Source organism: Colius striatus, chromosome 25 (genome assembly GCF_028858725.1).
Source record: "Colius striatus isolate bColStr4 chromosome 25, bColStr4.1.hap1, whole genome shotgun sequence".
NCBI lineage: Eukaryota > Metazoa > Chordata > Aves > Coliiformes > Coliidae > Colius > Colius striatus.
In genome coordinates this window covers 4,924,255-4,935,914 of record NC_084783.1, presented here as the reverse complement: position 1 = coordinate 4,935,914, position 11,660 = coordinate 4,924,255, and the positions used below count along the sequence as shown (strand labels likewise).

Below are 11,660 nucleotides of genomic sequence, written 5' to 3'. Positions count from 1 at the left end.
AGGCATCACACTACTTGATTTTGCTCACTGGAAAACAGGTTGAAGTATAAAATACAGGAATTAGAGACAATCCAAGAAAGATGTTTAAACTTAACCTGGGATGGCAAGTGTTTCTGGACAGATGGAAGGATCCTTTCCTCTGTATGCTTTTTGTGTGTTCATTACAGCAAGGCATCTTCCCTTCCCCAAACAGACAGGACAACTCTTTTTCCTCTTTTGTGTTTCATCAACATGAAGATTTCACTTAACACAAAAGAGTGTGACAAGTAAATTGCTGTGAGTGCCCTACATGAACCCTGATGAAGTTCAAGGTATTTGCTAAAACCTGAGCCTCAACCATTTAAATAAGGGCCTCTCTTTCCTCAACAGTCAGCTGAAAAAATGGAGGCCAAAGAAGTTCCACTAAAAGTGTGGCTTGACCTAAGAGATACCCAGCACTGAGCTCTCTCTTCAGTTATCTTGGTGATGCTGGGGAAGAAGTCACTGGCCACAGAGGCTAACAAAGACAGCGAGAAGCCAGACACAATTACAAGACCGGGAGAAATTTCTCAACAAGCACAGCAATAATGAATCGATTCCTCTTGTAACAGAATAAACACAGCATCAGGTATACATTTTACCCTTAAATAGAACAACTTTATTCAACCAAATCCAAGATTATTCCACAGCTCCTCCTCTGATGGGCTTGTAGAATTCTTTTTGCTTTGCTCCCTATTCGAAACCTCCCGCATATTGCTTAGGAAAAAAATCCTCTGAATTTTAAAAGCATTTTGTTGGAAAAACTGTGAAGGTGAGAATCTCATTTTTTTAAATCCTCCTCTTTCTGTTTCTCCAACAAAGCCAAATGGAACAAGGAGGACTTAAACCAATGCTTTGCTTTATAAACATGAGAATCAAGAGCTGCAGCTTCCAAGTACCCCACACAACGGTGACATTAGCAGACACAGCAGGAGCTGGCAGTGACTAAACACCTACTTTAAAACCTGTGGTCTTCACTCCAGTTCTGCCCTGCACACCAGGCACCACGCTCTGAGCCTGGCAAAACAATGGTGAGTTTCCTCTTTATTTCAGGAAAGCTGAAATTATTTCTCTTGTAAGATTCTGGCTCAAAAGGCCTAAAGGCTCAAGCTCCCCCCAGCAGCAAGTGCACCAGGGTGTACACATTCCGACACAACTGGCTGAAGAGGATGAGTGTGTCTTGTCCCTTGAGCACGTTAACAATTTGTACTGAAAAACAGGCTGTATTTTGAAAGCGTTATTATCTTTTACGTTATAGAAAAGTTGTGTTCCCAGCCAAAAGTCTCTTCCACGTCAACAGGCGTATTTCTGGATGGCTTTCAAGATCCAAATAACCTAGTGGATGCAACAGAAAAGAAAAAGGCAGATGAGAACTGACAGCTGTGAGCAGTCATGCCAATGCCCTTCCAGCTCCCACCATCAGCACTCAGGCAGTGGTGCTGTTCCCCCATGCATCAGACCACGCAGTCCCGTAAGTTGAAAGGGAAGCAGCCTGGCTAGCCTGCCTGTCAGAGCCAAAACCTGCTGCTTCCAGACACTACTCTCAAGGACAACTCATTTTCTATCACTTGGTGGGTTCTTTCGCCCCTAAAATGAAAAAATATCTCAGAAGTTTAACTGAAATGTGGACCCAAATGAGGTTTTATCGAAGCAACCCAAACCAAGGAACACTGCATCCAAAGAGAAATGGCTCACGTTGGCTGAGGGCTTTATCCCCTACAGATGCCCACGTTAGCAAAGAACTGTGAGGTCAACCAACGACTCTTTGAAGACAGAAACCAATCAGTAAAATGAAAAGGAATTACGGAATAGCAGAGTGAGAAAGAGATCTGAGAGGAAACATGCAAGAGAAAAATCCCAACAGATGTGACATCTTACAAACAAACGAGCAGGTGCTGCACATCCATACTCACACAATCATGCAGAACATCATGAAGACATTCCACAAGGCAATGAAGATTCGAAAATATCTGAGACTCAGCAAGAACTCTCTGATATTGTCACCTGAAAAACCAAAAGCAGCAGTCCTTGATGTGAAAAGCACCTAATATGCACATAACTAACATTTTTAACATTGTCTGAAAAACATGTGCAGCTGTGACAGGGTAAAACACAAACCAAAACCTCAGGCAACACACAAGTTAAGTTTTAGGTAGACAAACCACGTTGCATTCAGTGCATCCCTAACAGGGTACGTGTCAAAAGAGACTATAAGTGATAAAGAGGAGTCACACTATTAAAAAGAGAAGGATGAGCCCTCTGATGTAGCTTCCAGCCTTCTTCTGACTTTTAATCTGCAAGCAGAGACACAAAGGAGCGCTGCAGCTGCATCCACACCGGGCTGTTGGCAGAGCATTACCTCTGCTGCACAGGCATCTACATTCAAACTGCAGGAAGAACCACTCGCTTGGGATCAACCCTTAGGCTTGCCCGGCAACATCGTGGAGCCAAATCCTAGGTTGCAATTTAGTCAACCAGTTGCTCCAGCCACAAAGTAACTCACACCCACATAAAATGGGGTTAAACTTCTACTTTGATGCCTTAAAAAACAGTCTTTAACCAAGAATTTCCTCCAGAACGCCCATTCCTGTGTTTGTACAGCCTTGAGCAAAGGCATCCGACGTGAGGGCTGGCTGCGCCTACACCCCGCTCCGCGGCTCCCGGGTCCCCTCCGTTACCGGTCGTAGGTTCCCTCGACTCCTCGCCGAAGCCCTCCGTGTCTCGCCTCCTCCTGCGGGACAGAGAGCGAGCCCGTGTCAGGCATCACGCAGGGTGCAGGCCCCTCTCCAGAGACGCTGCCTCCCTCCCTCCGCCCCTCCCCGCCCGCTCACAGCCTGAAGTTGAGCACGGCGCCGGCGTTCACCAGCAGCGTCCTAAGGGAAGAGACACAGAGAGCCCGTGAGGCGCGGCCGGGCGACGCCAAACCGCGCCGCTCCCGGCGCCCCGGGCCCCGGCCCCGCTACCCGCAGAGCAGCAGGTCCCCGATCATGGCGGCGGCTCCGGCGGCGGAAGCGGAAAAGGCGGGCGCGGCGGGAACCGGCGTGACCCCGGCGTGACGCCGGCCGGCCCCGGGGCTGCGGCTCCGCGCCCGTCACCCTGCGGAGGCGGCGGCGGGACAGCGAACCGCCCCCCGGCCTGGGCTGCGGCGGACACGCCTCCCGCCGCGCCCCCAGCGCCGTTAGACGAGGCCGCGCCTCGGGACGCCCCTGCGGAGGCGGGGAGGGGCCGGGCCGGGCAAGAGCGGCGGAGGGCGGGCGGAGGGGCCGGGCCGGGGCGGGGCGGGGCGGGGGCGGGCAGGGCAGAGCGGCGGAGGGAGGCCGGGCGAGCCGGGGGCGGGCAGGGCAGAGCGGCGGAGGGAGGCCGGGCGAGCCGGGGGCGGGCCGAGCCGGGCCGGGCAGAGCGGCGGAGGGAGGCCGGGCGAGCCGGGGGCGGGCAGGGCAGAGCGGCGGAGGGAGGCCGGGCGAGCCGGGGGCGGGCAGGGCAGAGCGGCGGAGGGAGGCCGGGCGAGCCGGGGGCGGGCCGAGCCGGGCCGGGCAGAGCGGCGGAGGGAGGCCGGGCGAGCCGGGGGCGGGCCAAGCCAGGCCGGGCAGAGCGGCGGAGGGAGGCCGGGCGAGCCGGGGGCGGGCCGAGCCGGGCCGGGCAGAGCGGCGGAGGGAGGCCGGGCGGGCGGCGTGGGCCGCGGCGCTGGCGCCATGGAGCTGGCAGGAGCCCTGCAGCTCGGTGAGCTGGCGGCCGCCTTCGCCGCTCTGCCCGTCTTCCCGCTGTTCGATACGGCCTACTTCATCGTCTCCGTCCTCTACCTCAAGTACGAGCCAGGTGAGTGCGGCCCCGCGCCCTTGGTGAGGCGGCCGCGTCGGGAGCAGCCCCGTGAGGCAGGGCCGGGGGCGGGCCGGGCCGGGCCGGGCGGGGCCGGGGAGCCGCGGTGGGCTCCGTGAGCGACACGGGGCTGGGCGATCGTGCCGCGGCGCTCGCGTCGTGTTTTCCGAGGCGTGAAGCTGGCGGGTTTCGTGCACGGACAGGTCGCGCTGCCGGCCCGTCCTGCGCCTCCCCGTAAGCGGCCGCGGAGCCTCCTGCGTGGTGCGTTCGAGGCTTACAGCCTTGCTGCGGGGCTGTTTCGGAGGGCTGACACGCGTGTCTATAAGCAGAACCTCCCCCTAAGAACTAGTGACTCCAGGTTTGAAAACCAATCTTGCATTTTATTTGATTGGATTCCAACCACATCGAAGTGTTCAAATCCAGCCACTCCTTTGCTGCTGTCCCAGGACTTAGTGTTGTGTTTGTCCAGTTGTCTGTCTTTTCTATTTCTGTGGTGATACTCTCCACCTATTTTTATACAAAAAGGCTGTGAGTAAACCCTTGCTTTTCTTCCCCCCTTCCACACCATGCCTTAATCAGTTTTCAGGCACCCTAACCGACCTTGCTTGGTTTGTTCTCTGGGCTTATCTCGTAAAGATCACTAGAGCTGCGTCTCAGCTTTCCCTTTACCGTTGCAATTTGACTTTTCCAAGTGCCATCCTTCTCTCTGTGTTTTTGATAGTCTCGGCACTCTTCATGCTTTATTTCGAACAGTTTCAGTGTAACTGCCCAATGAATCCACTTTGGTACGACTCTGAAATGCGCCTGTAGTCAGGTCCCTGTGCTGCAGTCTGCACACTGCTCTGTTTAAACTCTGTGTAAACACAAGTGCTGAGTTTTCAAGGCCCGGTCACTTACAGCTGTCTTCCAGCATTAAGTCCAGTTAACAAGCAACCCTTACAAAAATAGCTTTTAAAAATATGTAATCCACTTGGACTGTACAAGGCTGGGGTTTAACTTTCCACTAGATTCCTTCATCCCTCAGCTCCTCTGCTGAAGTTCAGTGTCAGGACAGTAATGTTCTGTTTCCTCCTTGGAGACAGCATAGATTCATGGAGCCAAAACAACACCCCAAGTGGTACTAAATTTAAGCCTCAAGATAAACTTTGGGTTCCTATCGAACCATCTTCATGTCGTGGCTGTTGCAGCTGTCTTGCTGCTGCTGTGTTTTCAGCTGGTTCATGTGGCTTTGAGGATGGAGGAGTCTCGAGCAGCTGTAGCTTTAGCAGATGCCAATTCACTTACTGCTCTTCAAGGTGGGCCACTGTTAGCAATGCTGACATGACATTTCAGCTTTCAGTGCCTTTCACTGGCTTACTGAACAGAGTTTGGTAACTGAAACAGTGCACAAAGGGCTCCAGAGCAGTTTAAGGTGATGAGACAGTCTTACAGGATTGATTATTCTTGAGAGGCTTCCTTGGAGAAGTACAGAGGTGGATGAAAATGCAACAGAAGGTTGTGGCTGGAGACCACAATGTATTACTTATTTAATATCTAGTTGTACTTTCTGAGGGCATTTCCAAACTAGTACAGGAGCAGGGAGGAATCCTCAAATCCTCGTCTTTTAGCAAAGATTAAGAGTTGCTGTTCTATTTTTACAGGTTATCTTATGAATGAAAGAGCTGAACAGATTGTTCATGAGTTCTAGAGGGCACCTAGGTTGAAGCAATGGAGAGAATGGTACTAGTGTGCATTTTATTTTTAGACTGTAAAAAGACACCAATTTCAAGGGAAAAAAATGTTCTAAGTGCAGTAAGTAGCAGCACGTAGAGGAGACAAAGTGTTGGCCAAGCCACTGACTTGCAATGGCTCGGGTCGTTTGGAATCTTATGGGGGGGCTGCAAGCTCTGATCACACGGGTCATTTCTTGACAGTATCTGGTACTTGTTCAGGTTCCACAGAACACACCCTTTTGTGTTTTGCTTTACAAGCACTTTGATTTGTTTTCTTGGAGAACATGCATCACAAGCCTCTTTCTTAGAGAGTCTGAAGTTTCTGCTTATTCCCCAAATCCACTTTCTCATTTAGAATGTGTTTGACAGGAGCTGTGGAGATGTCCCGCAAGAGCCCTTTTGCCTCCTGGCTCTGTGCCATGCTGCACTGCTTTGGAAGTTACATCCTTGCTGACCTGTTGCTTGGAGAGCCACCTATTGATTACTTCAGTAACAACTCCAGTGTCATCCTGGCCACAGCAGTGTGGTGAGTCTTTTGCACTTCCCCTCATTTATGAAGCGTGGGATGCCGCTGGCTGTGCACAGAACCCTCTGGTGCGAAGGGAGGTCTCCGTGTGACACACGTGTGTTATATTGCTTGGAATAACTGGGGAAAGAAGAGGTGAGGTGAGATGAGGTAGCCTTTGAGTCTTTTGTACTCCTAGATCTAGTTTCCAGTTTCTCTGACCAGTTGTCTAACGCTTTGGTTACAGGAGCTGGCTGCAGGCCAGGGGCCAGGCGTTTCTATTCCTGGCTGCCACAGCTGAACTGTGGCCAAGCTGCAAAAGCAGCAATGCACTGCTACCACATATAGTAGAGGAGTGGCACACACTGAAGACTTGGGGGCATTTTATTCACTGTGGGAGTGAAACATGTACAAATTAACCAGGGTTTCATTTCCTTGGTGCATGTGGGTCGTGTGCTTTTGTGTGACAGAACCAGCGTTTCCTTCTCCTCGACATAACTCAGGCTGTAACACCACAGCACTCTGAATCAATCCTCTCTGTATGCCCCATATCAGGACAAATGGGTCCTTCTACTCTTTGTGGTTTTGTTCCAGGTATTTGATCTTCTTCTGCCCCATGAACCTCTTCTACAAGTGTGTCAGCTTCCTGCCCATGAAGCTCATCTTTGTGGCAATGAAGGAGGTGGTCAGAGTTCGCAAAATTGCAGCTGGGGTCCACCACGCTCATCACCTTTACCACCATGGCTGGTTCATTATGATGGCTACTGGATGGGTGAAAGGTGAGCCTCTTAATGCAGCAGGGAGGCACCCAGACCTGTAGGGAGGGATGGGAGAATCTGAATGAAGCTTAAGGTGGTGACCACATCAGCCCGTGCTGCCCAGCAGGCTGGTTAGTGGATATGGTCAGCCTGCTCTGAGTCACCTCTAGAACACAGGTACTTATTTGTACTTGCAGAGTCATCATCCAACTTTAATGGAAGCAGGAAGAACTGGAGTCACTACTAAATGTGGGTGTAGAATTCAGGAATTCTCAAGACTTTTTCCAATGTTACACTGTCTCTGGCCTTGCCTTTGTCTTTTCAGGGGATTTCTATCAGTGTTGAAACCACCCAGTCAGTTTTCTTTTAGCCTCTGTTAGGAGCAAGGATTTGAGCATCTGTAAATGGACCAGTGGCAAATGCCCTTTCCCTCTATAGAAAGTCTAGAAAGCCTTTGCCCTGCCCCATTGTTTCAGGCTAACTTCTTTTAAATTTGTGAAGAATGTCTTGAACCTTTTAATGCCCTCAGGTTAGCCTCATCCCTTGGGTATCTAGACAAAACCAGCAGAGCTCTCTTCTGGTGTGGCAGTTGTAGCTGTTCACCTCTAATGTTTCCCAGGTTCTGGTGTTGCCTTGATGTCGAACTTTGAGCAACTGCTGCGTGGGGTCTGGAAGCCAGAAACAAACGAGATTCTTCATATGTCCTTGTAAGTAGGGAGCCTGTAAATTCTCTGTCAGACCAAAACCAGAATGTAAAGAACCATCCAGGACTGGATGCAAACCTTCTAGAAAAAAGTTCTTTGTTTCTATTCTAGCCCTACAAAAGCTAGTCTGTATGGCACAGTCCTCTTCACTCTGCAACAAACTCACTGGCTGCCGGTCTCTGAAGCCAACCTCATCTTCTTTTTCACCATGTTCATGATAGTTTGCAAGGTAAGTTTACAGCAGGTTTGCTGCTAACAAACCTGTAGAACCAGGGAAAGGTCACAGACTTAAACTGGGGGTGTTTGCCTTCCTAAGCCACTGTTGAAGGCGCTGGCAGTACATGCCATGGAAGATCTTCTCAGGGAATTGCAGGCCTAAGTTCTCCATCCTATAGGCAGGGTGGTGGGAGATCCTTGGGACACAGCTTTGAATCATGTTGCAGTAGGAACTTGTATCTAGGACAAGTGGAATGCTCCTTTCCAGTTAGTATTTCATAGCTGGTGTGTGTTGTTTTTAACTTTGACTATTCACTGTTGCACGGCAGGTTTTCATGACAGCGACTCACTCTCACGCCTCACCTTTTGCTCCCGTGGAAAACTTCATCTGCCCAGTTTTATTTGGCACTGTTTCCAGTGGACACACTGGTCATCATCACGATCAGCATGGGGCCTCCCATGAGGTTTCCCATCCTCCACCTCCTCCTGCAAAGTCAAAAGAGGAGCTAAATGAAGGCACAAGGAAACGGAAAGCAAAAAAAGCCGAATAAAAAAGCAACCACGCAGTAAATAGGCCAAGAAAATTCTTCCAGAGCTGAGTCTCAAAGACACCTGTGACCTCCTCTGACCTCCAGTCCTTCTCTCTCAGCCTCCAGAGGAGAGGTAGAAGTCAGGACGCTGCCAGGCGGGTCCCTGAATTTCATTTATGCTCTCTGCGCTGCTGCTTGCTTCTTAGTGTCTGTCTTTCTATTCTCATCATTTCAGGGATTTGTAGGTTTGTGCCAGGATAAGTGGATGCCAGTTCCCAAGCTGTCAGCAATTACGATGCAGCATTTTCAAGTGTTGTAAAATCTCACTGTGTTGTGTTTATGAGTGGAGGCAATGGTGTGTGCTCTGGCAACTCATAAGTTCCTTTGAGCTTTCACTGACCTTTTTGATGTCTACCAAAGCAACAAACTGTTCAGATGCAATCAATGTGGAAACTGGATTTCATACTTGAGGAAATTAAGTGGTCTCATAAGACCCTGATGTAATTTTTCCCAGCTCCCACATCTGCCATATCTCCAATTAATGTGCCATTGCATCTGCAATCAGGACACTGACTCTGGTGTTCTGGCCAAACGCCGCTTCTCTCAAGTTTCTTCTGATTCTTAATGAATAGAACATTGTCACTTTCTTCACTGAATCTGTGTTTGCAAGAGTTTTGAAGCTGTGAAATGCTCTGAGTGCTATGTATTGGGATGTTATTATTCTAAACTGTTGTGTAGCATTGCTGCACATTGCTAATAATAGTGTGTCCCACCTCAGCCTCATCGTATTTAACTAGGGGAGAAGCATGGCTCTGGTTTGTTTGTAATCTTGTGGGATACAAGAAGGGCATGTAAGTGTAAATAAGTATTTATTACTATTTATTTATCATGGCCAAGGCACCTAATTCATGGTCCCAAAACTGGCTTTATAAAAAACATTGCACAGAGAGTTGGATACTTGTGAGTATGGTCCCACAGCTACACGCTGGTCTGTGCAGTGATTTCTGGTGTGCCAAAGGACAGCTGAATGCTCTCACTGAGTGCAGGAGGGAACTTTTCCTGTATTCTGAAGATATAAAGGCTGAAGAAGCGGATTTCATACCAGCTGATTAAAACTTCCATAAAGGACTGATAAAAGCACACCAGCAGAACACAGCAATTATCCTTTATAGGTCCCTTTTGGCCAAGCTACTGGTCTGTGAAAGCAGCTTGTGCCTAATGAGTGAAGAAGAACATGAAAGCCTTGCATGGCTCAGGGAGGATGTCAGTTCATTCATATGCTGCTTAGTGAGTACTGGCTTTTAGACTAGTTTTAAGCTGTTCTTGTAACTGATTTTGATCTTAAGGGTGTCATCACCCAAGGGCTGAGATCACTGCAGTGCAAAGCCACGTGGTGATGTAGCACTGGGCTTGCAGTTAAGCAGCACGTTGCCATTCCTAGCAATAAGGTTTGCTGCTGTCATCTTGCACCTGGGACTGAAGCAAAGCATTTGGGTTTTTTTCTGTTCAAACATTGAAACTGACGGTTGATTAAAAATCCTTTCAAAGAGCTTTGTGTACAACAGCTGAAAGCAGTGAAATGAGGAAATGATTTGTGGGCTTGGGTTACGACAGTGCCTTAACTTTGTGGGTTTCCCTCTACTTCAGGAAAACAGGAATTGTACCTGTCAACTCAAAACTGTCTGGTTTTGCAGATAGCGACCTGCTGAAACCTGCTGTGTCACTAGTGTGCACGGGGCTGGTTATGAGATGGCTGATTCCAGGGGAGTTTTGTGTTCTAAAAGCCGTCAACAAATAAAAATGGTGAAGTGACTTGGGCTGTCTGCTGGCACCTGAGGAAACCTGTGTCTTTCTCTCACCACTCTCAAAGCCACGTGCTTCTTGATCTACTTGAAATCTCCTCGGCACAGTGACACAATGATTCTAACTGAAGAGAGATCAAACTTGGATGGATATGTCCTAAAAATGTGTCTGAGCACGTTATAAGTGGAAATACCATGGTAAAAGGCCCATCACTTTTGTTGTGTTTGTAGTGTTGATGCAGCACACATCCCAAGATTTCAGGGAGGGAAATGAGGAAACCAACTTCCATTGCTGTTCATAGCAGTTGACTCTGGTCAGCTTCCTTTTGTCACTGCAAGAGTAAGGACATTCACCTGGGACAGGTAAATAGACACACACACATCCAGCCACACTCCCACCAGCATGTTTATATGGAGTTTCAGTATTCACAATTGGAAAAAAAGGGAAATGCTTTGAATGAGTGAGTGTTTGTTGAGCTTCTGTTCTGCTTTCTAAGTGTCAAAAGTCCTTAAGTGTTTTGGACTAAATCAAATGGTAGCTGCTAACCAAGAACAGACAGGAAAAATGTTCCAAAAGATGTGAAAGTTGAAGCCCTGTAAACCTTCAAAGTACCTTGTCTGGAGTGGGATCAGTATTGAGAAGACAAATGCCATAGAGAAAAGAAGAGTCACAATCTCATTCAGTGAAGTGTTTCACAGTGAGAGATAGAACCTCTCTTGAACTTCCATGGCTTAGTGGTCACTGGCACAACTTGAGACAGGCATCTTTCACCTCAAGAAGCAAGGATGGATGCTTCAAAAAGCATCATATTTTACCCCTTGCTGCAGGGACACAGGGTTGTACAGGGCTGCTTCTAGGAAATCCTGTTTTACCTGTACACAGGCTTCTTCCTTCAGACTGCACCCCTCAGAATGAAATGGGAGCTGGACATTTCCTAGAGGGATGGAGTAACTTGCTTCCATGGCACAAAGGTGAGGAAAACATGAGACAGTCAATCTACCTGGCTCACTGAATGAGGAGGATCTGCACAGGGCTATTTATTTTATGAAGGGTTTCACTTGTTGCTCCCCAGACCTCTCTCTTTTAAAACATTTACTAGTGGTCCTGTATTAGAACAGCTGAGAATATAAGTTGTGTTGGAGGGTGGGATTTAGAGTTGCTGTATGACTCAATGGATGGAAAAGGTCAGTGCAAGCCTTACACATCCAATCAGAAAACAGCCTTGGGGTGTTTCATGTGCTTTAGCCCTTCTCTCCTGACATCCATTTCACTGTTACCAAGGAATTTCGCTCAGGACCTGGATGGAACAGCAAAGGAGGAGGTTGGTGAGGATGGATATTTCAAGTGCTCTGAAAAACCCTCTGTTGTCTCCAGAGTCCATGCTGTGCTGGCTGTGCAGGGTGTTCCTGGCTCCCAACTCTGTTGTAGCACAGGGGAGGAGAGAAGCATGCCAGGGCTTAGATTTCCACGGGACAGACGTCATTCCCTCCAAAGATGTTCTGATCTGATAACTCCTGATACTTACTCTAGTGAGATGGAGCTAAATTTAGCAACAGGTTTAATCCTCCAAGAGGCCCTGGTTGCCCCATGGAAAAAGC

General features: G+C 49.0%; 2 protein-coding genes across 4 annotated transcripts; one reads left to right on the top strand and one right to left on the bottom strand.

Moving 5' to 3' along the window:
• Positions 1-610: 610 nt before the first annotated feature.
• SMIM7 (small integral membrane protein 7) lies at positions 611-3,208 on the bottom strand. Of its 3 annotated transcripts, XM_062015175.1 has the most exons (5): positions 2,982-3,179; positions 2,850-2,891; positions 2,697-2,749; positions 1,932-2,022; positions 611-1,353 (listed from the first exon to the last, which is right to left on the bottom strand). In XM_062015175.1, exons 1-5 carry the CDS (start codon positions 3,005-3,007, stop codon positions 1,338-1,340), a joined length of 228 nt encoding a protein of 75 aa, XP_061871159.1. In that variant the 5' UTR covers positions 3,008-3,179; the 3' UTR covers positions 611-1,337. The 3 variants fall into 3 exon arrangements, 2 of the variants coding, with proteins under 2 accessions (XP_061871159.1, XP_061871158.1); XR_009820418.1 differs by lacking the exon at positions 611-1,353 and having other exon boundaries at positions 1,942-2,022; positions 2,378-2,749; positions 2,982-3,208; XM_062015174.1 differs by lacking the exons at positions 611-1,353; positions 1,932-2,022 and having other exon boundaries at positions 2,029-2,749; positions 2,982-3,208.
• A 435-nt stretch (positions 3,209-3,643) lies between these two features.
• Positions 3,644-10,071, top strand: TMEM38A (transmembrane protein 38A). Its single transcript, XM_062015061.1, has 6 exons — positions 3,644-3,834; positions 5,916-6,072; positions 6,646-6,830; positions 7,429-7,516; positions 7,625-7,742; positions 8,059-10,071. The coding sequence occupies exons 1-6, from the start codon at positions 3,711-3,713 to the stop codon at positions 8,278-8,280; spliced, it is 894 nt and encodes a 297-aa protein (XP_061871045.1). The 5' UTR covers positions 3,644-3,710; the 3' UTR covers positions 8,281-10,071.
• The last annotated feature ends 1,589 nt before the right edge of the window (positions 10,072-11,660 follow it).